Source organism: Leucoraja erinacea, chromosome 19 (assembly GCF_028641065.1).
Source record: "Leucoraja erinacea ecotype New England chromosome 19, Leri_hhj_1, whole genome shotgun sequence".
Taxonomy (NCBI): Eukaryota; Metazoa; Chordata; class Chondrichthyes; order Rajiformes; family Rajidae; genus Leucoraja; species Leucoraja erinaceus.
The window spans coordinates 18,916,766-18,944,648 of NC_073395.1; the positions used below are offsets into that span (position 1 = coordinate 18,916,766).

General features: G+C 46.6%; 1 protein-coding gene across 1 annotated transcript in view; it reads right to left on the bottom strand.

The window, feature by feature from the left end:
- The window catches only part of slc17a8 (solute carrier family 17 member 8), a 40,723-nt gene extending 13,914 nt beyond the window's left edge, over window positions 1-26,809 (bottom strand). Inside the window, exons 1-7 of the mRNA XM_055650514.1 lie at window positions 26,567-26,809; window positions 20,351-20,609; window positions 17,109-17,227; window positions 11,829-11,943; window positions 7,110-7,197; window positions 1,415-1,501; window positions 152-294 (exon numbers count right to left, since the gene is read on the bottom strand). Of these exons, the coding sequence (XP_055506489.1) occupies window positions 152-294; window positions 1,415-1,501; window positions 7,110-7,197; window positions 11,829-11,943; window positions 17,109-17,227; window positions 20,351-20,609; window positions 26,567-26,667 (912 nt within the window). The 5' untranslated portion in view covers window positions 26,668-26,809. The remainder of the gene's footprint in view (window positions 1-151; window positions 295-1,414; window positions 1,502-7,109; window positions 7,198-11,828; window positions 11,944-17,108; window positions 17,228-20,350; window positions 20,610-26,566) is intronic.
- Window positions 26,810-27,883: the final 1,074 nt, after the last annotated feature.

Genomic DNA, 27,883 nt, shown 5'->3' on the forward strand with positions numbered 1-27,883 from the left:
GAGTTTGGGATAAACAGCAAGAGAGGTTTTGAGTGGCTAGTTGCTGACTGTCAGAACTGTCGGTCTAAACCTTCTGTGCGTCCACCATGAATGTTGCGCTGTCATCCTTTGTGTCCAACATCCAGGCTACTGACTCATGCGGAGGTCTCACCTGGCCGGCGTTGGTGAGAGACGCTCTCTCCCCAATGCTGTTCTCGATGTACGCCCTCTCTTCGCTGGTTATCGTCGGGTGCTTGGCTGGACTTTGGTAGGCGAGGAGTAGCCAAAATACGTACCATATCATCCCGAATACACCTGTGGAATTGGAAAGGAAGATGACTAGTCTGTACGTGGTTGAAAAAGTGGTGGCCCAGGAGGTTACATTGGGGCTGATGTTCTGTGGTGGTGGAGCTGGCGGTTTGTGTGTGGTCCTGGCACCGTCTTACCCTGGGTCCTGACATCAGCCAGTAATCGCAGAACGGCTTTGACATCTGGTGAAGCCCTGCCCCAGACTCACCAGCTGGCAGAGCTGTGGCTACCTGTTTGGACAGCAACACCAAGCCCGCGGCCTCCACCAAGGGTGCAGGGGATGTTCCCCTCTGGGTCAAGCACCATCTGGACTTGGAAATATACAGTCGGTCCCTCGCTGTCGCAGGGTCTGTATCCTGGAGATCCCTCACCAGCAGCACCTTCTGTGGAAGAACTGCAATGGTTCGAGTAGATGGTGGCTCACAGCGCTAGACCCAGGTCCGATCCTGACAATAGGTGCTGTCTGTGTGGAGTTTGCACGTTCTCCATCTTACCACATGGGTTTTCTCCGGGTGCTCCGGTTTCCTCCCACATTCCAAAGACGTGTGGGTTTGTGGGTTAATTGGCTGCTATAAGTTGCCCCTAGTGTGTTGGGAATGGAGGAGAGAGTGGGATAGCATAGAACTAGTGTGAATGGGTGATCGATGGTCGGCGTGGACTTAGTGGGCTAGAAGGGCCTGGTTTTATACTGTATCTCTAAACTAGACTAAAGTAACCATCATCTTCTCAAGGGCAAACAGGCAAAGGCAATAAATGCTGGCCCTGCCAGCAATGTATAGATTCTGAAACAAAATTAATAAATTAAAAACTGACCTCACACCATCATCCGCAGTTCCTTCCTACATATTAAATAAGCCTCCTCATCAAACGGGTTTAACTAATGATTTGTGTGCAATACAAGATGACACTGGAAAAGTGGCGACTCTTGTGTGCTATTGTGTATAATCTACTATTTCTATGCCCATGTACCTGGGTTGGTTGTGCTCATGTATAGCAGGACTTTACCGAATTGTATGTGAGAGCAGAATTTCACTGTACCTAGGTGCATGTGGCAATAAAGTTCTGCTGAACCATTCAACCCTTGAATTAGTGGTCACTTGTTCCTCCTGGGTCCTGCGAGACTCACCGTAAACGTAGAAAACAGAAGACCAGCCTTTATATTGGACCAACAATCCAGCGAGCGGCATGGCGACAACTGCCCCTGCATAGGAACCTGAGGAAGTGGAGCAACACAACAATGAGAACAAGCCGCCGCTCTGCAGGAAGACCACCGTACCTTGCGAGGGATCGTCCCCACAGAATCTGTAGGGGAAGGAGGGGGTTGAGGGGGGGGGGGGGGGGGGGGGGGTGAGCAGTGACAGTGTGATCATGCGCTGTGTTTAAGAGGAAAGTGGAGGGGACAGAAGCAGAAGAGTTTTTTTTTTAATAAAGCATCGTTGTTCACAATTGTAGTGGGCTATGGGGGAAAGGTTCTGCAGCCTCTCGTGAATTCACAACGATAGACTCCCTCGCTTGACGTGTCCATTCTGACTCCCCTGTTTCCTGAGCGAGGGCAGCACGGTGGCGCAGCAGTAGAGTTGCTGCCTTATGCCCCTGTCCCACTTAGGAAACCTGAATAGAAACCTCGGGAGACTTTGCGCCCCACCCAATGTTTCCGTGCGGTTCCCGGAGGTTGCAGGCGGTTGCCGGAGGTTGCAGGTAGGGAGACTGACAAAAACCTCCGGGAACAGCACGGAAACCTTGGGTGGGGCACAAAGTCTCCAGAGGTTTCCGTTCAGGTTTCCTAAGTGGGACAGGGGCATTACAGTGCTTGCAGTGACCGAGACCGACCCGGGTCTCCGGTGCTGTCTGTACGGAGTTTGTACGTTCTCCCTGCGACTGCGTGGGGTTTCTCCGAGATCTTCGGTTTCTTTCAGTTAACTGGCTTGGTATAAGTGTAAATTGTCCCTAGTGTGTGTAGGATAGTGTAAAAGGTGCAGGAATCACTGGTCGGTGCGCATTCGGTGGGCCGAAGGGCCCGTTTCGGCGCTGTATCTCCAAACTAAACCAAACTAACCCCACTGATAGAATTATAGAAGCAGGGGAACAGGCCCTTCGGCCCGCAACCTTTATGCCCAACATGATGCCATGATAAACTAATCTCTGCCTGCACGTGATCCATATCCTTCCATTCCCTGCATTTCCATGTGTCTATGTAAAAGTCGTTTAAACCCCACGATCGCATCTGCCACAACCACCACCCCTGGCAGCGTGTTCCAGGCACCCACCACCCCCGAGTGAAAAACCTGTCCTGCATATCTACTTAAACTTTCTCCCTCGGACCTTAAAGATATGTCCTCTAGTATTTGATATTTCCCCCCCCCTTGGATCAAGGTTCTGACTGCCTATCCTATCTGTGCCTCTTCTAATTTTATATACTTACCAGGTTTCCTCTCAACCTCATTCAGTTCTACAGCACAAGGTCCTTTGTCCCATTATGTCCATGCCGACCATTGAATACCACTTTACACTAATCCCATTTACTAGCACTTCATAAATTCACACGTTATAGGAGCAGAATTAGGCCATTTAGCCCGTCAAGTCTACTCCACCATTCAATCATGGCTGATCTATCTTTCCTTCTCAACCGCATTCTCTTGCACTCTCGCCATGACCATTGACACCCTTACTTACCCAGGGGTAGAAAACTATGGGCCAACACCAATGCTGATCTGGATGTTCACAGGTCACAGCTGACCACAGATTGGGTTGGCAGAACTGGAATGTAGGGAATGGAGGGCCAGTCTGGAAAAGGTCTCAGGTCTCGACCCAAAACATAATTTATTCCATCTATCCAGAGATGCTGCCTGTCTCATTGAGTCACTCTAGCATTTTGTGTCTATCTTCGGTCTAACCCATCATCTGCATTTCCCTCCTAGGCAGGTAAGAGTTGGTTTTGGCATCATGTTCAGCATAGACATTGTGGGGTGGTGGGCCTTTCCTGTGCTGTACCGTTCTATGTTCTAGTTGTGAAGCAGAGTTGTTGATTAAGTGGGAGTTACAGTCGGCCAGTGAGCGCCGGTATACTGAGGGATCCGGACTTTCACAGGGAACACAACAAACAATAGAAGGTTATTTGTGCTGGTCCACCATTCACCAGTGTCACGGCTAACCACCCACCCCAATGCCACTTCCCTGCACCAACCCCAATCTCGTTGGTGACAGTGAGGGCAGCATGGTCGCGCAGCAGAAGAGTTGTTGCCTTACAGCGCTTGCAGCACTGGAGATCCAGGTTTGATCCTGACTACAGGCGCTGTCTGTATGGAGTTTGTACGATCTTCCCATGACCACATGGGTTTTCTCCGAGATCTTCGGTTTCCTCCAACACTCCAAAGACGTACAGGTTTGTAGGTTAATTGGCTTGGTGTGTGTGTGTGTGTGTGTGTATATAAATTGTCCCCACTGTAGTAGGATCGTGTTAATGTGTGGGGATTGCTGGTCAGTGCGGACTCGGTGGGCCAAAGGGCCTGTTTTTCCAGGCTGTATCTCTAAACCAAACTAAACTAAAGATACAACATGGGCAGAAGAGGTTTGATGAAATCAGGTCCACAATGGGGACAGCATGATGGTGCAGTGGTTGCGTTACTGCCTTACAGTGCAGGAGACCCAGGTTCGATCCTGACTATAGGATACTATCGGTATAGAGTTAGTACATTCTCCACGTGACCTCGTGGGTTTTCTCAGGGTGCTCTGCTTTCCTCCCACACTCTAAAGTCGTATAGGTTTGTAGGTTTCCTTCGCTCAATAGATGCTGCTGCACCCGCTGAGTTTCTCCAGCATTTTTGTGTACCTTCGATTTTCTAGCATCTGCAGTTCCTTCTTAAACACAGAGGTTTGTAGGTTAATTGGCTTCTGTAAATTGTCCCTAATCTCTAGGATAAAACTAGTGCGTGGGTGATTATCGGTCGGTATTGACTTGGTGGGTCGAAGGGTCTACTTCCACACTGCATCTCTGAACTGAACAGACTGAACAAAGTTTTTGCAGAATTGGAAAAGAAAATACAAAATCTTTAAATTTCATAGCTCCTCAACTTTAAAACATTGTTGGCTGTTCTGGCAGAGCGGATTATATTGGCAGTCGTTCCATGTTAGATGCACAACGGATGTATGAAAAGCTTCCGTTCTGAAGCAATATTAATAAGTCTCCATAGCAACCGGCATCTCTTCCATCAGATACCAGTTACCAGGTGAACATTTACCTCATGTCTGTGGAGGAGTTGGGGGTGGGGGATGAATCGTGTGGCTGTGGTCTGTCATTAGTGGCCTATTTAACAAACCAAGATTGTGAAATAGAAGAAAAATAATAGTTATACACCAGGCCCTACTCCATATCCCCAAGTGTTTCACAGATAAGGAGGTTTTTTTTCTTCTGAGGTGTTAACAAGGTAAACACAGCTGCCAATTTACACTGCATGGGCTTCTGCCAACCACATAACCAAGGGTAGACACAAAGTGCTGGAGTAACTCAGCGGGTCAGTCAGCACCCCTGGAGAAAAAGTATGGGTGATGTTTTGAGTCGGGACCCTTGCCTGACAAGGGGTCCCAGGTAAAAACATCACCCATCCCCTCTCCCCAGAGATGCTACCTGACCCACTGAGTTACTCCAGAACTTTGTGTTTACCCTTGGTTTAAACCAACATCTGCAGTTCTTTGTTTCTAGAATAACCAAGGGTCTATCGCCTTAACAAAATGGAAATGAAGGATCAATATAGAGGGACTGTGGAAAAGGAAAGAGATGAATAGGGAGAAAGAAATAAAGTAAAGGAAAGAAATACTGGATACCAGATACAACATGATGTTTTCTCAGTAACCGTTCCCAATGCCAGTGAATTTAGATACGATAAACACATGGATACGCAGGGAATGGAGGGATATGGATTATGTGCAGGCAGAGAAGAGTAGGTCTTGGCATCATGTTTGGCACAGACATTGTGGGCCAAAAGGCCTGTTCCTTAAGGTCATGTGGTGAATTAGACCATTCGGACCATCATGACTGATCTATCTCTCCCTCATCACCCCACTCTCCTGCCTTCTCCCCACAACCCATTCAGTGCTGTTCTATGTTTCATGCATGCATGCATTCCTGCATTAACACTCATAGCTAAGCATCAGGTGTTTCAGGTGTTTACTGCTGTCTCAACGTCTAAACAGTGCAGATGCTGGAATCTTGAGCAAAACAGAATGTGCTGGAGGAACACAGCAGGTCAGGCAGCGGCTGTGATTCCTGATACTCTTCTGCTGAATGACCTATAATTTGCCAGGCTTCGTCCCGCCCCCCCCCCACCTCTCTTTTCCAGCTTTCTCCCCCCTACTCAATCAGCCTGAAGAATGATCCCAACCCGAACCGCCGTTGGTCCGTTCCTTCCACAGATACTGCCTGACCTACTGAGTTCCTCCAATACGTTGTGTTTCAGCAAAAATATTCTCCTTAGTCTTTCTTCTTCTTTTAGAAAATTGCCCTTCCCTTCATTCAAAGAGTCTCCACATTAATTAATTTACTTGCTACAACTAGACATGTCTTAGTATCACATTATTCTTTTGTGTTGTTGATTTTTCAATGTCTGTTAATTACTTACAATGGTGTTTTAAGGCAGTGCCTGACGCATTCCTCAGCCCCTGCTTAATTAACGTTGCAACAGTTTCCTGAATCATTTTACTTTTTATTTCATTTTACTTGGGAAATAAGAGCATGCATCAATGCAAATCAACACCTGTAAACCTACTCTCTGTTGTCCGTGCCTGCCACGCTATTTTCTCTCAAACCGTAACATTATAACGCAGTAACACTATATTCTGCACTCTGGTACTTTTCTCTTTGCACTGCCCGAGCTGAATTTGATTGTACACATATAGAGTAGCATATGATTTGCCTGGATAGCATGCAAAGTTTTACACTGTATCTCGGGTACACATGACAAAAATAATAATAATAATAATCCAAACCAAGCCATGGTGTCCAAAACCTGAGAGAGTCTTTCAAAGGGCAGATTCGTTGAATGGCACTAATGGCTCTCGATTCATTGCTTCTCCCAGCGAGGTGCATGCGGAGAGAAGGTCTCCCTCTAGCTTTCAAGAGAGAGCTAGATAGGGCTCTTAAAAATAGCGGAGTCAGGGGATATGGGGAGGAGGCAGGAACGGGGTACTGATTGTGGATGATCAGCCATGATCACATTGAATGGCGGTGCTGGCTCGAAGGGCCGAATGGCCTACTCCTGCACCTATTGTCTATTGTCTCCCGGCGAGCCCTGGCTTCTAACAGTAGGCCCAGCTCGCCCATCGCTAACCGGGATCCTGCCCGGGGGGGGATAGCCGCCAAGCCCGACACCCTGCTCGGGAAGACCGGGAATCGGAGAAGAGGATGGAGGGAGATGGCTGCGGATGCTGCACAAAAGACCTGGTAAAAAGAACCAAGGCTTTGCCTTCTGGATGCCGGCTCTGGGAGAGGGCCCCCCAGGGAACAAGGGCTGAAGAGGGCTGTGCAAGCAGGAAAGGGACGACGGTTCACTAGATGACAGGAATGGAGGCGATGGTTGCAGCTGGCATTTGTGGCCAACTGCAGCTGAGACTGCAAAATGCCGCCTCTTGCATATACTCAGTGGGCTGTTGTGCACATTCTGTACTAACCAGGGGATGGTGCTTATGTATGGCAATACATAGTCTTGCTGATCTGTATGCAGAAAACATATTTCATTGTAATCCTTGGTGCATGAGATAATAAAGAAACCATTGAACCGTTGCTTGGGAGGAAATAACAAAATGAGACCAAGAGCAGAGATACTGACCACAGAAAGATATGGTAGCCAAACGACTCCTTTCCATAGGTGGAGCCCACATGCTCCATAGTCCGTGGCATGCTGGATAAGTCACACCCTGCAAAAACAGGAAACATCATTAACAACCATTGCACATTGGGAACCAGAACTTACAATAAAATCTAGTCTCACACCACCAGGCATTACCTAGGCAAGGAAGCTAATTACTTCATAATTTCAAGTTACAGGAACAGAATTAGGCCATTTGACCCATCAAGTCTACTCTGCCATTCAATCATGGCTGATCTCTTTCCCTCTCAAACCCATTCTCCAGTCTTCTCCCCATAACCCCTGACACCCATACTAATTAAGAATCTGCCTTAAAAATATCCACTGACTTCGCCTCCACAGCCGACTGTGGGCAATGAATTCCACAGTTGTGATCCAGCCACACAGAGCTCAAGTTTGATCATACCTGGCCCAGTGCTGTTGAGCATATATTGGAGGGAATATAGTTGGATACATCAGTAACTCCACAGTTCGAGTGCAACAAGAAGCCTTGCAAACTTAGCAATGTATGTCATGTAGAAAAAAAGAAATGCAGATGCTGCCTCACAGAAAAAGACACAAAGTGCTGAAATAACTGAGGAGGTCAGCAGGCAGCATCTCTGGAGAACATGGATAGGTGATGTTTCAGATGGGACCCTTCATCAGACATGTGTGATGTCTTCTATTAACCAGATTATCCCAAAGTACTTCACTACAATGGAATCATTTTGAAGTGCAGTGATGTGGGGAATTGGTCCATACATACAGGCACCTACAGGTTTGTAGGTTAATAGGATTCAGTGGAATTGTAAAATTGTCCCTAGTGTGTAGGATGGTGCTGGTGTACAGCGATCGCCGGTCGGAGCGGCCTCGGTGGGCCGAAGGGCCTGTTTCTGCACTGTATCTAAAGTCTAAAGTTAACCAGTCGGAAGAGTGAATCCAACTAGAAATGTCGTCTGTCCATTCCTTCCACAGATGCCACTGGGTTCCTCGAACACTTGTGTTTTGCTCGAGATTCTAGCATCTAGCAGTTTCTTGTGTCTCACTTCCTCAAGTGTTGTGTGTGGTGCACCCAAAGTCAGGGAGGCTCAGGAGCTCCAATGCAGCCGTGGTCTACAGTCTGTGCCAGAACCTTGCCAAAATTCCCAAAGGTCCCAAAGCCACAATTTACTGAGGGTGGTGATTATGTGGAACAAGTTGCCAGAGGAGGTAATACAGGCAGGTACAACGACAACATTTAAAACACACTTGGATAGGTGCATGGATAGGAAAGGTTTAGTGGAATAGGGCCAAATTGGGACTAACTGAGATAGAGCATCTTGGTCGGCATTGACGAGTTGGGTCAAAGGGTCTGTTTGTGTAAGAAAGAACTGCAGATGCTGGTTTAAATCGAAGTTAGACACTAAATGCTGGAGTAACTCAGCGGGTGAGGCAGCATCTCTGGAGAGAAGGAATGGGCGGCGTTTCGGGTCGAGACCCTTCTTCAGACCGTTTCAGTTCGGTATAACCCTATGCTCAACATCTCCAATAGTGAATCAGAGGTTTACCCAAATCACAGGCGAGCAGGCAAATCTTCCAGAAGAGCAGGCAGTCTCCGCAGGCACCTCCCTTTCTTTGCAAAGAACCCTGGATCCAGTTCATAAGGGATAGGAGCAGAATTAAACCCCTGTCTCACGGTGTGAGTTGACCCACGGGGTACCCCGAGTTTAAAACAAATTAAACTCGTGGTAACTACGTACAATTAACGTAGAGGGAACGTCGGAACTCGTGGACGCAACTTAGCGACTCGTGGCGCTAACGGCAGGCACCCGTGAAACTTGTAGGCCATTTAGCTCATCAAGTTTACTCTGCCTTTCAATCATGGCTGATCTTTCTCTTCCTCTCAAGTCAACCCCATTCTCCTGCCTTCTCCCCGTAACTCCTGACACCCGTACTAATCAACGTGTGAATCAGTTCACGTTCTCTTCCCCCTAAAGCCCCCTAAGTTTAAGGAAGATCTCCCAGAGGAACACAGAAAACTGTCAGTCATTCAACAGATTATCATATCATTGCATGCAATTGTCTGAATCATATCACCCAGAATTTACAATTACCACTGATAACAAGATGGGGAAGATAATGAACAAACAACCGAGTTTTAGTACCTTTGGCAAGAATAGGATTGGGTTTATCATTGCTTAACATTGCACTTTCCACCGAATTTAAACAACCTCTTAATTTTAAATGATTGATCAGTGAGCTTGATATAGCCAGGTGAGTAATTTAATTAGTTAGCCAATGTTCCATTAACATGCACATTGGGATATTAACTGCACCACCCTTGAGTTTGGATGTAGCTCTGTCACATTGCGAGCTGTAGCATTACAACTACGCTTGGAGCAAGACTAACTAATATCAAAGGAGACATAAGCTCCAAGCACGCAAACACACACTAAAGCTGCCTATTCAAGGTTTCCGGTATTTCAAGAGCAGGGATTTTTCATTCCTAAATGTAGATGAAAAGAATTTCAGAGTGTTTAAGAAGGAACTGCAGATGCTGGAAAATCAAAGGTACACAAAAAAGCTGGAGAAACTCAGCGGGTGCAGCAGCATCTATGGAGCACCTACGGAGCGAAGGAAAAAGGAAACATTGCCTTTTTCCTTCGCTCCATAGATGCTGCTGCACCCGCTGAGTTTCTCCAGCTTTTTTGTGTACAAAAGAATTTCAGATCCTGGTTTATACCAAAGACAGACACAAGGTGCTGGAGTAACTCGGTGGGTCAGGCAGCATCTCTGGAAAAAAAGTATGGGCGGCGTATCAGGTCAGGGCCCTTCTGCAAACTCGGGTATGAAGAAACATCACCTATCCATGTTCTCCAGAGATGCTGCTTGAGTCGCTGAGTTACTCCAGTGCTTTGTGTCTATCATTGGCCATTCCTTACTTGGTTGCATTGTAAGCCGTTGGAATTCTCTGCCTCAGTGGGAACTGGGTCGTTCAGTTATGACGCAGAACTACTGTACCTATGCAAGAAACATGAAGCAGCACCATAGGCCTCTACCTCGATTTGTGGCTGAGTTCCCAGTTCCCAAATCAGCCACCTCAGAACCCACTAAACCAGAGAGGGAGCAAATCATCCTCAGACCAAGGCACTGCCTGAGAGGAGAAGAGATTTAAATCTGTACAGCATGGAAACAAGCCATTGAGTCCACCTTGCCCAGGCTATCCACATTGGCTTACTGGGCTAGACATCTTTGCCTGCATGTGCCACATAGACCTGTAATCCATTCCTAGTCATATCTGTCCAAATGTCTATTAAACATTGTACTTTTCGTTTTTGTTTTAGAGATACAGTGTGGAAACATGCCCTTCAGCCCACCTAGTCCACTTTGACCAACCAGCCCTGTACACTAGATCGTTCCTCCACACTAGAGACAATTTACAGAAGCCAATTTATCTACAAACCTGCACATCTTTGGAGTGTGGGAGGAAACTGGAGCACCCGGAGAAAACCCACACTGTCACAGGGAGAACGTACAAACTCCATACAGGCAGCACCCGTGGTCCGGATCAGACCCGAGTCTCTGGCACTGCAAGGCAGCAACTCTACTGCTGCGCCACTGTGCTGCCCCTCATTTGCTTGCATTTGGTCCATATACCTCTAAACCCTTCTTATCCACATATCTGTCCAAATATCTTTTATATATTGTAATTGTATCCGCTTCTGTAGCTTCCTCTGGCAGCTACTCCAGATACGGACTACGTTCTGACGGAAAAAGTTGCCCCGGAGGTCCCTCTCAAATCTCTCCCCTATCACCTTAAGCCTGTGCCCTCTAGGTTTAGAATCCTCTACCCTGGGAAAAAGACTATGAGTGTTCACTTTATCCATGTCCCTCATGATCTTGTACACCTCAATAAGGTCATTGCTATGCTCCAAAGAAAAACATCCCAGCCTATCCAACATCTCCCTTTAACACAAGCTCGCAACATGCTGGCGAATCTTTTCTGCACTCTTTCTTACTTAATTCCATCTCCCGGCACTTGGCACGTGGCCTCCTATCCCGGGGCAATTCAAGTGTTCATCTACATACTTCTGGGACACTGTCAGTGGCTCTGCCTCCACCACTTTCTCCGGCAACGTGTCCCAGGTGCTCACACATCTCTGGGTGAAGGAGGTCCCTCAAACCCTCTAAGCTTTTTTACCCTAAACCCATGTCCTCTAATTTTATCTACCTTTAATCAGTGGAAATGTTTCCTGCTTTATCCGTATCCCTCATCAGTTTAAAGTTAGAGTGGAAATATTTACTAGGAACCTGAGGAGCAATGTTTTTACACAAAGGGTAGTAGGCATGGAGCGAGCTGCCGGATGAGGTAGTTGATGACAGGTTTAACTTTTGTCAAAATGTTTAAGGAACATGTAGACAGGTGCGTTGATAGGTTTAGACAAGTTGGGTTTAGGGGCATGTGGGCCAAACGCAGGCAGGTGGGAGTAGTGTCGATGGGATTTGTTGGTCAACGTGGGTAGGTTGGGCCAAAGAGTTTGTTTCCTCGTTGTGTGACTCTATGGCCCTGAATGCTTTTACCTGCTGTCATGGACATGCCAGTACACTAATAATGCTTCACATGACATTAAAGCCTGCTGTGCATCAATCGGTTTTATGACTGTTTATCCCTTTGCCCCTGGTTCACCATCACCCACTGTCAAAGTAGATCGCAATCCATACCTCCACTAGTCCCTGAAGTATCCTTACAAACAGAACACAACCAAAATGCGTTCTCGCTGCCGATGGGATGAGCATGTTTAGTGTCGCAGTCAGGAATATAGCTATTCCAAAAACCCTAGGATAAAAGAAGAAAGATATTAGAAGGGGGAGTGTTGGTATATTCACTCATTTGAGTGTTCGAGCTTCAGTCCATCTTAGAAAACAGTGTTCAGCAATTCATTCACATGGCGACCTACACTGTGACATTCCTGTGGTAACTTACACCTAAAGCTATGGCCTCTTGTCTTTGACATTTCCACCCTTGGAGAAAGGTTCTGACTGTCTACCCTATCTATACCTCTCATAATTTTACATACTTCCATCAGATCTCCCCTCGGCCTCCGACGTTCCAGAAAAAACTGCCCAAGTTTGGGCAACCTCTCCCCATAGCTAATACCCCCCTAATCCAGGCAGCATCCTTGTAATCGCCCCTATCCTTTTTCTCCGGAGGTGCTGCCTGAGCTGCTGAGTAACTGCAGCACTGTCACAGTTGGCACTTTGAGATCAGGGTGGTGGAGAGCTTCACACAAGAACAGGGGTCTGGGTGTTGACTCACGGCAACTGGATAGCACGCAACAAGCGCTTTCCACTGTACCTCAGTACACGTGACAACAAACGAGACTGTAATACTGCAAATGGCCCACTGCTGGAAGCAAGGCCTGAGTTCAGATGGGGAGAGCAAAGTGGAGCTGGCACCATCACTATGGAATGCCTTGGTGACAATGGTCCTTGTGCTTGGTTTCAAAGCCCACTCTATTTTGAAAATAAATGCACTTGACAAATCATGAGTGTTTCCTGATTCTGAAACGCTCAGGTCTCTCGGTCTCAGGTCTCTCATGCGCTGACTCCACACCTGGCCTGTTAACACCATGAACAGTGGAACTGCTGCTTTATCCTATGTGGGAAGGAACCGCAGATGCTGGTTTCCACTAAAGATACAAGCAGCAGTGACATTTACTACCTATTCCTAATGGACCTGAGCTAGGGTACCATTGAGTCTTTCAAAAGACATTTGGACATCACATATGGTTAGGATGGGTTTAGTGGGCTATGGAACTTGGCTGGCATAGATAAGTTGGGCCAAAGGGCCGGTTTCCGTTCTGTACAGCTCTATGACTATTCAGGCCTGAAGATAAAACTATTGGTAGAAGAGAGAGCTACATTTTTGTAAGATCAGCAAACTGAGGATTACTGGAAAATGGAGTTGAGGCCTGGGACAGGTCAGCCATGGGCATATTGAATGACAGCGCGAGGGCAGGCGCTTCGGCTGACCGAGTCTGTGCCAACCAGCGAACACCCATGCACTAGCACCAACCTACACACTAGGGACAATTTACAGAAGCCAATTGACCTACAAACCTGCACGTCTTTGAAATGTGGGAGGAATCCAGAGAACCCAGAGAAAATCCACGTGGTCACAGGGAGAACGTACAAACTCCGTGCTACAGACAGCACCTGAGGTAAGGATCGAATCTGGGTCTCTGGCGCTGTAATGCAGCAAATCAACTACTGCGCTTTATTCAATGTCTTTACTCGGCTTTATTCAACGTCTCTTTGATAATTGATATTTGGCTTCACAAATAAGTGGAGCCATTCGTGATCTTAAAATCTCCCCCTGTGTGTAGCCATCGAGGACCACCCCCCACCCCCAAGGATAATTACCAGTATTCAATTCAACCGTCTGCTCTGCTGTTCTGATAACAGTGGCTTTGTCAGACAGAGGCAGGGATATAGCACGGTGAATAATTCACAGCCTTGGCAGCAGATCGCTCACCTTACATGGGCCATATCATCTGACAAGGCCCGGGATAAACCAGTATCAGTGACCGGCTAGACACGACAAACTGCAGATGTTGGTTTACAAAAAATAAAGACACAAGGTACTGGAGTAACAGAGGGTTGGGCAGCATCTCTGGAGACCATGGATCTGGCAACATCTGTGGAGGACATGGACGAGTGACGATTGGGACCCTTCTTCTGACTGATGGAGTGGGTGGGAGAAAGCTGGAAGAGAGGTGGGGGGGGGCAGGGCAAAGCCTGGCAAGTGATAGGTGGATACAGGTGCGGCCTTTTTTGTGAGAGACAGAAGGTTGGACAAAGGCCAGATATGAAAAATATGAAAAATGTGAGATAAGAGGAGAGGAGACATGAAATATGAAGTCAAAGGAATATAAGTGGAAGGGGACCAGGAAGGGAAACAGGGGTGGAGGGGGAGGGGAAAAGGGAGGAAATTATTGTGCATCCTGGTGGGGCACTGGGACGAGGGGAAAAATAAAGGGGAGATATTTGTAGGTTGGTAACCTAAAATAGTACCTTTAGAAAGGAGATGAGGAGGAATTTCTTTAATCAGAAGGAGGTGAATCTGTGGAATTCATTGCCACAGACGGCTGTGGAGGCCAATTCATTGGGTATTTTTAAGGCAGAGGTTGACAGATTCTTGATTCTTAGTAAAGGTATCAGGGGTTATGGGGAGAAGGCAGGAGAATCGGGTTGAGAGGGAAAGATAGATCAGCCATGATTGAATGGTGGAGTAGACTCGATGGACTGATTGGCCTCATTCTGCTCCTATAACTTATGGACTAATTGGAGAACTCAATGTTCATACAATTGGGTTGTGAGCTACCCAAGCAGAAGTGACTACAGTGAATGAGCATATCCTCTCCCCGTGTACAGAGCCAGCCGTTACAACTCAGACAGAGGCACGGCAGCCTAGCGGTTATGCAGCAAGATTGAGGATTCACAGCCCAGATCACTGAACTGGAAATAAAAGTTAAATTCCCCAAAGTGGCAAATGAGAAATGCAAGTGTGTTTAATTAAATAAATCAGGAGCAGATAAGCAGGTGACCGTGAAATGACTGGATTTTGGAAACAAAGTGCAGATGCTCCTTTATACCAGAGAGAGACATGAAGTGCTGGAGTAACGCAGCAGGTCAGGCCACAACTCTGGAGAAAAAGGGTGGGTGACATTTCGAATTGGGACCCTTCTTCAGGCTAGAAGAACTCAGCAAGTTCTGCGGAGGGAATGGACAGACAATATAGCGGGTCGGGACTCTTCCTCAGTTCTAATGGAGAGAACTGGAAAAAGTGAAGCGGGGCTGGACAAAGCCTGGAGAGTGATGGGTGGATACAGGCGAGGGGAGAGCAGTGGTTGCAAGATGGGTGGAGTGAGTGACAACGTCTGGAGGTGAAATGGAGACAAAAGGGTGTCAGATAAGGAGAGAAGAAGAGGAGGAGGGAAATGTAAAGGAGGGATATGGATTGAAAGGGAAAGAGGGAAACTATAAGGAAATGGGGAGCCACAGGAGTGTACAGCGGGGGGGGGGGGGGGGGGGACAGGGTTACTTGGGTGGTGGGAGATAGCAGGAGATGGGTGGACATTGGGCTGGGGAGGAGGGGGGGAAAGAAAGAAGGGTAGGGGGTAGATGGTTCTCATCCATTGTTAATTAGTTGCCCTCTGTACAATCAAATAAGAACATTAACGAAATCAATATAAAAATAGTCACTGAAGCCTGCTAGCTGCTGCTTTCCCAGTGCAGGCACACCTATATTGCAGTGAATATCATGCGGTGGAGAGAAAAGATCTCACTGATCTTTTACAAGGTTGGAAAGTGGTGACGTGCCTCTCAGACAATGAGCTCTTCAAACCCTTCATGCAGCAGGGGGAGAGAGATTGAACACGGACGGCCTCATTTAAATTTGCAAGGCTGTGTTTATCGCATTCCCCTCAAAGTGAGATGTGTCAAAAGAGGTGACATTTCCATTCCAAAGGCTCCACTCCAGAGGTTTCGACTAATAATCTCGGCTGATGCTTCAGTGCGATATGGAGGGGGCGTTACATCGTCACCGCCGCTGATCAGACGCTTAAAGCAAAGACCCTTCTCCGACCTGAGACTCCTAATCATCCTTCCACCAACAACCCCTAAACAGAGGCCCCTTCACTCAGTTGCTCGCTGATAGTAGGCTTGCCCCAAGTGACACATTGCTGAATTAAATGCTGCCTCTTCTGGGGAGAAAGTCCTCACCAGCAATGAATACTTGACTTTATATAGCTGAACATGTGGGGATGAGTGGAGTTGGCGGCTAATATTCTCAGAGCAAATCTTTCCCCTTCTTCACCCCCATCATATCCCTCTCTTGCTCTTCAAATCTTTTACCTATTTCTGTCTGCCTTTTAAAAAATCTGCATGTCTCTATTTTTGAATCTCTCCCTCTCTATTTTATTAAATTATCTCTTTGACTCCAACATTTTGTCTATGTTTCTCCATATCAATCTGCCTCTTTCTACCTCTCCGTCTGTTTCTATATATATACACCTTTGTCTTTATTTCCATCTCTCTGTCTTTCCATCTATCTCTCTCTCTCTCCATACGTCTCTCTCTCTCCCTCCATCCGTCTCGCTATCTCTCTCTCCATCCCCCTCTCTCTCCTTCTCTGTTGTATAGTTTCTTCTGCCAACTCATTCCAGATGAGGTTAATATCAAGGAGCTCGCAGTCTCAGATTGAGACCGACGTCGGGAAGCTCCAAAAGCCGCACGACCCTCGACTAGCCCCGACCCGGGGTAGATTGCCGGCGCGGGGAGCTGAGATTCCCCTGATGCAGGAGCTTGATTGCCCCGACAAGTAGGCCCGCTGCCGGCTACGGGTGTAAGATCGTCCCGTCAACGGAAGGTTAGGGATCCCTGACCAGTGGTGGACAAAGAAGGGACAGATTGAACTTTTTTTCGCCTTCCATCACAGTGAGGAATGCGGAGGAGGCACTGTGGTGGATGTTCATGTTAAAATGTATTTTGTGTGTTCTGTTGCTTTTTATTGGTATGTCAAATCAAATTCCCCGCATGTTGCAAAACATACTTGGCTAATAAAGTATTATTACGATTATGTTTATTATGATATGGACTACTCTGTGTGTGAAAACGTTGTCCTTGAGGTAAATTAAATTTATCTCCTCTCACCTTAAGTCTGTGCCCTCTAGTGTCTAGCCGGTTACTGACACTGGCTTATCCTGGTGTTTATCTGTGCCCCTCATAATCTTGTACATCTCAATAAGATCACCCCACACGCTCCAAAGGAAAAAGTCCCAGTCTATCCAACCGATCCCTATGACTCAAGCCCAATGAGCCCAGGTAACATCCTGGTGAATCTCTTCTGCACCCTTTCATGCTTCATGTCAACCTTCCAGTACCTGGGCCGAGTTCACTGTGGTCGCTTGAGGAATTTCAGCTCCACCACTAAGCTCCTACCTGTTTGCAGCAAAATTGTTGGAGATGAATCCCCCTGGGATTTGAGTCACAATGTAACCCCAGAAAAAGGAGCCATGGATCAGACCCACAATCTCCGGGTTCCAGTTGAACTGCGGCTTCTGAAAAGAGAAAAGTAGACGGAACAGGGTGTTACAGTCCTCATTATATCTGACCATCATATTATTCTGCATCCTGATGAGATGGGGTTTAATGTGCACCTCCTCTAACCTCATCTACTTTATTAGGCGCTCCCAATATGGCCTCTTTTACGTTGGTGAGACAAGCGTAGACTAAGCGAACACTTGCGCTTGGTCCTCCAAGGCCTGCTGGATCTTCTGATTACTAAACATTTTAACTCCATTTCCCATTCCAATCTGAAGAAGGATTCAGACCCAAAATGTCACATAACCATGTACCACAGAGATGGTGCCTGTCCCGCTGAGTTACTCAGGTACCACCTGCCATTTAAAAAAATAGACCTGCATCTGCGATTCCTTGTGTCACCCACACAGACCTTTCTGTGCTGAGCCTCCAGCATTGTCAGAGTGGGACTGGGTGTAAACTGGAGAAATAGCACCTAATTTTCCGCGTGGATACCTTACAACCCAATGGTATGAACATTGAATTCTCCAATTTTAAGTAACGTCCCCCTTCCCCTCTCTCGTTCCTGTCTCTGGAGCATGTCTGTTTCTCCCACTATCACACTCACTCTGTCCCCTCTCCCTACCCCCCCCCCCCCCCCCCCCCCCCCCCCCCCCCCCCACCCACGTCCCCCTTCCACCCATATCCCTCCTTCTGGCTTTACATTTCACTCCTCTCCTCACCTTATCTCTTTCGTTTCCATATAACCATATTTCCTTTGCACCTCTAGCCTTTGTCACTTTTTCTTCACCCATCTGGCAATCAAACCCCCCCCCCCCCCCTCATCTGTATCCACCTATCACTCTGACCTACTGGGTCCGAAGAAGGGTTTCGACCCGAAACACAACCCATTATTTTTCTCCAGAGATGCTACCTGGCCCGCCGAGTCAATCCCCACTTGTCACTTACCAGGTTTTGGCCCGACCCCAGCTCTTTCCCAGCTTTCTCCCCGTTACTTCAATGAGTCTGAAGAAAGGTCCCGGCCTGAAACGTCGTCTACCCATTGCCCTCCACAGATGCTGCCTGACCTGGTGAGTTCCTCCAGCACTTTGTGTTTTGTTGCATATTGCCCAGCTTCGAAGGAAATAGGCAACGTTTCGGGCCGAAACCCTTCTTCAGACGTTAGATCATAGATTGTTGGAGTAAACTATCGCACTGTTAAAGAGCTCCGTCTGTACGTGACCCAGCAGCAGCCCATGCTCTGTGCCTGTTAAGACTCAACAATTCCCACCAGGCATCCTCTAACATTTCAGTAAATCTTATTACGTCTCGAGTAAACACATTAAAACCTCGGTGACATTTACCATCAGTGCCGTGTCCAGTTAACTACAGCCCCTCCTCACCTGTACATCTGCCCACCCACAAGGCTCAGACACCAGGGGCCCTCTCTCTGATACCTTTAACTCATCATGAGTTGACGTCATTCCGTGTCATGCCTGGCAGCTCGCGGGGTGTCCATTTTGAAACCTCTATTACATTCCGCAAATTAGATTGCATGAATCACTTCCCAAACAAGCTAAATTGGGAATGTTCTCCGATATGTTTCAGTAACAAGCTGTCAAGGGAGTTTAATGTAATTTTTTTAATTTCCTCTTGGGATTATGGCAAGGCTGGTATCGATCACCCATCCCCACGTGCCCTGGAGAGGTTGGCGGTGAGCTGCAGCCTTCAACCGCTGCAGTGTGAGGAAGGAACGGCGAGTCGGCCCCGGCTCCTCCACTGATGGGAGACCAGGACATACCCACCGCTTCATACCCGTCAGTCCAAAGACCCAAAACGTCACCCGCACATTCCCTCCACAGATGCTGCCTGACATGCTGAGTGCCCCCAGCACTTTTTCTATCCTATTACTTTGTACTATATCTATTCCCCTTCCCACTTTCTCCTTTGTCTGTGGAATTCTCTGCCTCAGAGGGCTTTTTTTTTTTTTTTTTTTTTTTTTTTTTTTTTTTTTTTTTTTTTTTTTTTTTTTTTTTTTTTTTTTTTTTTTTTTTTTTTTTTTTTTTTTTTTTTTTTTTTTTTTTTTTTTTTTTTTTTTAGTGGAGGCAGGCTCTCTGGATGCTTTCAAGAGAGAGCTAGATAGGGCTCTAAAAAATAGCGGAATCAGGGGATATGGGGAGAAGGCAGGTACGGGATAAACATAGAAACATAGAAAATAGGTGCAGGTGTAGGCCATTCGGCCCTTCGAGCCTGCACCGCCATTCAATATGATCATGGCTGATCATCCAACTCAGTATCCTGTACCTGCTTTCTCTCCAAACCCCCTGATCCCTTTAGCCACAAGGGCCACATCTAACTCCCTCTTAAATATAGGCAATTAACTGGCTTCAACTACCTTCTGTGGCAGAGAATTCCAGAGATTCACCACTCTCTGTGTGAAAAATGTTTTCCTTATCTCAGTCCTAAAAGATTTCCCCCTTATCCTTAAACTGTGACCCCTTGTTCTGGACTTCCCCAACATCGGGAACAATCTTCCTGCATCTAGCCTGTCGAACCCCTTAAGAATTTTTTGTACTGATTGGGGATGATCAGCCATGATCACATTGAATGGCGGTGCTGGCTCGAAGGGCTGAATGGCCTACTCCTGCATCTATTTTTATTATTAGTATTATTATTATTGTTAGCCAGCCTTTCCCGGAAGAAGATGCAGAGAGGATCTACGAGGATGTCGCCAGGACTTGAGGGACTGAGCTGTAGGGAGAGATTGGGCAGGCTAGGACTTTATTCCTTGGAGCGCAGGAGCATGAGAGACCAAGAGGTGTATACAATCATGAGGGAGATAGGGTAAATGCACAGTGTTGTTTACCCAGGGTAGAGGAATCAAGAACCAGAGGACATAGGTTTGAGGTAATAGGTAGGTGAGGGGAAATATTTTCACGCTGAGTGGGGATATGGAACGAGCTGCCAGAACGTGTAGCTGTGGCAGGTACAATAAAAACATGATTAAGACAGTTAGACAGGTACGTGGATAAGAAATGTTTAGAGGGAGATGAGCCAAATGCGGGCATGTGGTACTAGTGTAGATGGGGCATCTTGACCAGCATGGGCATGTTGGGCCGAAGGGCCTGTCCGGGTGCTGTGTGACTGTGTGCGAGACCCACCTCTATCTCTGCCCGGCCATTGATGTAGACGGTGTTGTTGTTGACCATCTCCACGATGGCCACGCCCAGGTTGCAGCGGATGCCGAAGGAGATGCAGAAGCCCAGGCCGCTCATGACGGCGATGACATAACGCTTGGGCATCCCGAAGCATTGGCAGTCGCACAAGGTCCGCCCCTTCAGCACCCCCGCCTTCACCGGCTGCCCATCCTCATTCAGCTCCATCTCCTCCTCCTCCTCCGCATTCGTGCCATCTACAGCCCTGCGTTGGGGGGGTGAGCATTGGTGTTAGTAGCAGTTTATTGTTGTCATGTGTACCGAGATATTTTAGATAGATAGATAGATAGATAGCCTTTTATTGTCATTCAGACTTAGTCTGAATGAAATTGCAGCAGTCATACATATAATACAATACAATAAAACAACAATAAACACACATTACATGGACAGTAATGGAAACCATCACACAAGTACAAAAGATAATGCTCCCTCTGCGCGAAAATATACCCCACCCCGGAAGAATATAGTGTTACACAGTCCCGCGGCTCAAACACCGGCCCGGGGGTTTAGCTGTTTGCCCACCAGTCCTTGGCTGCTTTGCATGTTATCAATAACATCAGAGAATACCATCCAGAATAAGTGTTACAGCGATTGGTTTAGGTTTAGCTTGGTTATGCCATCCATAAATTCAATCGTCAAACTCAAGTACAACAGGTAGAGCAAGGGGGAGGGGGGGAAAAATACAGAGTGCAGAATATAGTTCTCAGCATTGTAGCGCATCAGTTCCAGAGACAAAGTCCGATGTCCGCAATAGGGTAGAGGTGAATCTGACAGTACCCAAGCTTATGGAAGGACCGTTCAGAAGCCTGATAACGGATGGGAAGATTTTGTTCCTGGATTATAGCATTGCAGTTACAGAGAATAAGTCCAAGGTCAATAACAAACTAGGTTGACTACACCCTGACTACACACTGGCTGGTGGGAGAACCATTCAGTAGACTGATAGCAGCGGCTAAGACGACACTGTTCCTGAATCTGGTGGTACATGCTTTCAAGCTTTAGTATCTTCTGTCTGATGGGAGAGGGGAGAAGAGGGAATGACTGTGGTGTGAATAGTCCTGGATTATGTTGGCTGCTTTCCCGATGCAGCGAGAAAGGTAAATTGAGTCGATGGTGGGGAGGGTGGTCTGTGTGATGTGGAGACAGCAAGTGCTGTGCAGGAAAGGTTCGCCAGTTTTTTCCCTGTGTTTGCCCTGTGAGGAGAGATTCAGCAGACTGAGCAAGGAATCTCGGCTTTAGAAGGATGGAAGCTGGGAATGCAAGGGGTTTGACAGGATAGGCAGGATCGACATCTCCCTGACGGGGACAATCAGGGATCACAGTCTCAGATACAAGGGCGGCAGAGTGGTGTAGCTGGTAGTACTGCTGCCTCATGGCACCAGAGACCCAGGTTCGATCCTGACCTCGGGTTTCGTCTGTGTGGAGTTTGCATGTTCTCCCCGTGACCGTATGTGTTTTGTCCGGGTGCTCCGGTTTCCTCCCATATCCCAAAGACATGAGGGTTTGTAGGTTAATTGACATCTGTAAATTACCTCTAGTGTGTAAGGAGTGGATGAGAAAGAGGAATAGCATAGAATTAGTATGAAAGGGTGATCGGTCAGGGTGGACTGGGTGGTGAAGTGCATGTTTCCATGTCTAAACCAACCGAAACAAAATTAAAATTCAGAAGTGAAATTATAAGAAATATCTTCACCCAGTGGGAGGCGAATTTTCTGAATTCTCCACCCAAGAGAGCTGTGGAAGCTTGGTCAGAGTCTAGTCAAGACCTGATCAATACATTGTTGTATTTTAAGAGAATCAAGGGACACGAGGTTAGTGTAAGAAGGTAGCACTGAGTCAAGCTGCGCTTTTAGTGGACAGAGCAGGCATGAGAGTGAAAGAGCTACCTGTGCTTCAAAATCTGAAGAGCACTTCATATTCACTTCAATAGTTTACAACACAACGGCATGAAAAGAGCTCCCTGATCTGCTGAGTTTGTCCAGCACTGTGCTATTGTATATCTAGCATCTGCAGTTCTTTGTTTCCACCTTATTCTTTTGTCAGTGAATAATAAATTCATGTTCATGAGTTATTGGAGCAGAATTTGGCCATTAGGCCCATCAAGGCTGCACAGCCATTCAATCACAGCTGATCTATCTTTCCCTCTCAAAACCATTCTCCTGCCTTCTCCCCACAACATTGACACCCATACTAATTAAGAATCTGTCAATCTGTGGCTTAAAAATACCCAATGACGCAGATTCACCAGCCTCTGATTAAAGAAATTCCTCCTCATTTCCTATCTCAAGGTACGTCATTTTATTCTGAGGCTATGACCTCTGGTCCTAAACTAGCCCACGAGTGGGAACATCTTCTCCACATCCACTCTGTCCACACGTTTCACTATTCACGAAGTTACCTATGAGGGGCAAGAGGAACCAGTAATCACACGCAAAGGGTTTCATAAATATAGAACTATTCACGGTACACCTGAAGCCACAGATTGAGGCTGTTACCAGTCCACAGGAACCCCTGAGACAGCCCCAACCCATTGGAATAAGCAGTCTGTGAAGTCCTCAGGTGTTTTTGGTGGTGGGTGTACTGCATTCAGTGTGACCAGAAAGGGTTGTCAATTACAAGGCGGACAGTGCACAGCTGATTACTGGTTCCTCTTGCTGCCTCACTGCACCAAAGACCCCGAGTTTGATCCTGACCCCGGGTACTGTCTGAGTGGACATTTACCCTGTGACTGCGGGGGTTTCCTCCGAGTGCTTCGGTTTCCTCCCACATCCAAAGATGTATAGGTTTGTAGGTTAATTGGCTTCTATAAATTGTCCCTGGTGTGCAGGGTGTGGATGAGAAATTGACTTAACATGGAACTAGTGTGAATGGTGATTGATGGTCAGCATGGACTCTGTGGGCTGAAGGGCCTGTTTCCATGGTGTATTTTTAAACAGATCAATCTTTCAAGAGGAAGGCAGAAGAAACTGCAGATGTGGGAATCTTCAGCAAAACACAAAGTGCTGGAGGAACTCATTGGGTCAGGAGCATCAGCCTGAAGCAGGGTCCCAACCTGAAACAGAATTGGCCCATTCCCTCCACAGATGCTGCCTGACCCGTTGAGTTCTTCCAGCACCTCGTTACGCTATCAATTAAAAGGGTTGGAACTACCTAGACGAGGCTGCTGTGGATGCACACAGGGATGCATTAACCATCCAAAGCTCATATAAATTATAAATGTTGCAGGTAGGAGCAGATTTCATTGTGTAAAACAACCCTGGGCTCGGATAGCAATGAGGAATTACTGCAATTTTATTTCAGCCCATCTCGACCACTTGGCATATCAATTTCTCCTTAAATATTCAAATCTCTGTGTGGCATTAGCTACAACCATTACACACACTAACATTGGGGAAATATCACCAAGAGCTTCACAGAAGTTCCAAATTGGCACAAAGCTGGGAAATCTTAAAGGAAGAGTGAGAGGTTACAGAGGTGCTTCCAAAATGCAAGGCTGCCAGTCGGATAATGGTTCGATTTGGAAGGAATCAAAGATTGGAACAGGAGGAACTCAGAGATAATAGATTAGTACAGCACGGCCCAAATGAACTTGTTTTTTTTCCATGTTCTTAGGAGCAGAATTAGGCCATTCAGCCCATCGAGTCTGCTCCACTATTTAATCATGGCTGATCTATCTTTTCCTCTCAACCTCATTCTCCTGCCTTTTCCACATATCCTTTGATATCCTTACTAATCAAGAAACCCCCTTACTAATCAAGAATTCTGATTATGTTTTTGCACTGATGTCTTCTTTTTTTGCAGTCATCTTTCTTTTAGAAATTTTACGGGTAAGTTACGTATAATTTGTTTTTGTGAGCGTTGGTCTGAGTCTGTGCCTGTGGTGCTGCTGCAAGCGGGGTTTTAATTGTACCTGTACCTCACCAAATTGTGTCTGGACTTCCTTCCTGAGAAGTCATGCCCCAATTTGTAGACTCCTAATGTTCATATCAGTCAACCAAATCGGTGAAGGAGCAACACTGATACAGCTGAGGATGTTGGAGTTTTGAACAGGCTCTCGACCCGAGTGGAGATCAGAGTGGGGGCTTCACCGTCACCAAGCATTCCTTGTCAGACGAAGGGTCCTGACCTGAAATGTCAGCAGTCCTTTCTCTCCACTAGCCTGGACCACCCACCACCACCCCCCCCCCCCCCCCATCCTCCCCACCCCACCCCCCGAGTTACTCCCGCACCTTGTGTTTTCACTGGATGTTTATCGCATTCCCCCGTTTAATTTTAACATAAAAGGCACAACATAAAAGCATGAGAATATTTTTTTTAAAAACAGAAGCAAGAGCAGACCAATCTCCTCAGTGACACCTGATAGAAGTTTATAAATAATGAGAGGCATAGATAGGGTGGACAGTCAGAAACTTTTCCCCAGTATGGAAAGGTCAAACTAGAGGGCATAGTTTTAAGGTGAGAGGGTGAGGTTTCAAGAAAATGTGCGGGGCAAGTTTTTTTACATAGAGGTAGTGGGTGCCTGGAACGTGCTGCCAGAGGTGGTGGGGGAGGCAGATTATGATTGTGGCATTTAAGATGCTTTGTGATAGACACAATGATATGCAAGAAGTTGAGGTGTATGGATCAAAAGCAGGTACTGTATATGGATCACAAGCAAGAGGAGTTTATCTTGGCATCATGCCCGGCACAGGCATTGTGGACCAAAGGGCCTGTTCCTGTGCTGTACTGTTCTATGATTGTGCCTGTTCTGCCATTTGTGGCTGACCTTTGACCTTGGCACCATTTTCTGGCATTATTCCAATGTCTGTTGACCCATCTGGATGGAGAATTCCAAATATTAGTCAGCCCTCTGCGAATAAATCTCTATTGACCACTCCTGAACAGCCAACATTTATCATGACAGTCTGTTGTTTTCCAGGCGATTGTACCCGATCTTGTGAGTCTTTGTTGCAGCTAATGATATTCTTGAAATAAAACTATTAATACTACCCAAAACTGAGTACAATCACGAAATAATCAACATGGTAAGAACAGGGTCAGATGATAAATATTTTGATGCATTTTAGTGGAAGATTATTATCTTGTAATCTTTCTTACAAGATATTTTAATGAGGAAAAGTGTAAGCATGCCATCAATAATAAAATGAGGATGTTTGTTCAATGTAATATTACTAATTAACTGCCAGTCTGCTGGGGATTCCACAAATCTGTCCATCTATTTGTCAATCTACGTTCAAATACTATTATTTTATTCATCTAAGGAGGCGCAGTCCACAAATATTTTTAATATATTAATCTATAACCAGATTTGCTGTATACATTATCATTCCAAATTAAATAATAATATCTAGTCCAAGTTAAATGTTTGGAGTCTGACTGTATCCAATTACCCGGACCTTCCTTTAAGGAAATGTGTGTAGATGAGATAAGTTCTCTTTTCTTTAAAGTTTATACGAAATCGGCAGATTTAATCTTCGGTTTTTAAGGTAAAAGCATGTGAAAAGATGATTAAAATGGCCGAGAAGTTCGGCAAGGTTAGAATTGAACCCAAGTTAGACACAAAAAGCTGGATAACGATCCCATGTGGGTACATTTGCACTAGTCATAGAGATATACAGCATGGAAACTGGCCCTTCTGCCCACCATGTCCATGCCGACCAAGTTCGCACACTGCGCTAGCCCTATTTGCCTCCGTTTGCCCCATATCCTTCAAAACCCTTTCTTTCCATGTATCTGTCCCAATACATTTTTTAAATGATAATTCTACCCACTTCTATAGCTTCCTCTGGCAGCTCATTCCCGATACCAACTACCCTCAGAATGAAAATGTTGCCCCTGAAATCCACCTTAAATCTTACCCCTCTCGCCTTAAACCCGTGCCTCTAGTTTTACACTCCTTCACCCTGGGGGAAAGACTGTGAGCGTTCATTTTATCCATGCCCCTCATGATCTTGTACACCTCAAAAAGCCACCCCTCAGTCCCCAAAGAAAAAGGGTCAGCCTATCCAACCTGTCCCTATAACTCGAGCCTGCAAGCCCACTGTGTTCTGACTGCAGGTACAGAAGGGCGTCGTTCAAAAACACGCGAATTGTATGCTGTCTCGACATGAAACTGGGGGATGTATTGACATTATAAACTTTGTTTTAAACTCTCGGTACCTTCGGAGATGCCCCAGAGAGTCTCCCACGGCGTACTTGGCTTCCACCTTGACTGGATTGAAGAATTTGTTCTTCAGAGTTGCAAGTCCATCGAAAGGCATCGTTGCCGCTTCGGAGGAGGTCAGTCCTCGTCTTCACAACTAATACTTGTGGTGAATCGGCAGTGTGAAAGCGGCAAGAGCGCTGTCCATGATCCCCCGACTGCAAACCGGATCTGCGTGAGATAGTCCTCTCTCTCGCTCTCTATCTATCTATCTATCTCTATCTCTCTCCAGAGATGCTGCCTAACCAGCTAACTTACTACGTTTAATGTCCTTTAGTACTCTCTCCTCCCCCACCACCCCCTCTCCCCCTCTCGCTCCCCTCTCTCTCTATTTTCCAACCAGTTGCTTTGGGAAGTGAGGATGGAGTGGAGATGCTGGCGAGACCACTCCGGCGGCGGAGTCCCTGCAGATTTTAACCATCTATGGATATTGTTGCAGATGCACCGGTTTCACACCAGTCCCAACCCGTCTCCTTCCCCAAAATACCCAGAGGAACCAACTCTACCAAGCGGAATGCAGGAGTCCTTGTACCTCCTGCGATCACTTCTCTCTCGCTGTCCCAACGAGGTAAGAGAGCGGAGGCGGACGGGGTGTTCATTAAAAATTGACGGTCATGTAGATGTAGTCCGTCAAGTTGACGCGGGCGGCGGTCTAATGTTAGCAACACTCACTCGGCTCACTTCTCTTTTGTCCGTGTAACCGATAGTCAGGATGGAAACGCGCTGTAAAAGCCTCCCCCTTAGAAGTGGAAGGTCCATGAATCTTTTAAGAAGTTGCATTTACAGAACATCTCATCAACCTCCCAGACACACCCAACGCCGCTCTGCACGCCATTAATTATTTCACACCGGAGTCCCATTAACCATTCTACCCGCCTGCCCCGTATTTTTTTATTCATGCTTCAACTTGCAAAGATGTTCCGTGTAAATGTACTAAAAATACACATTCTGATAATGATATCTGATCGTTTTTTAAAAAAGAGTATGAAGTAAGCCCTCTCTCAAGTTCATAAAATCTTAAGAGATAGGAGCATAATTAGGCCATTCGGCCCATCAAGTCTACGTCATTCAATTATGGCTGATCTATCTCTCCCTCCTAACCCCATTTTCCTGCTTTCTCCCCATAACCTCTGACACTGACACCCTTACTAATCAAGACAGTTACGGGAAGCTTTTATTTCAAGAGACACTATGAACTGCAGATGCTGGAATCTGGAACAAGAAGCGTTGGAGGAACTCTGTGTGAGTCAGGTAGCATCCGTGCAGAGAAAGGG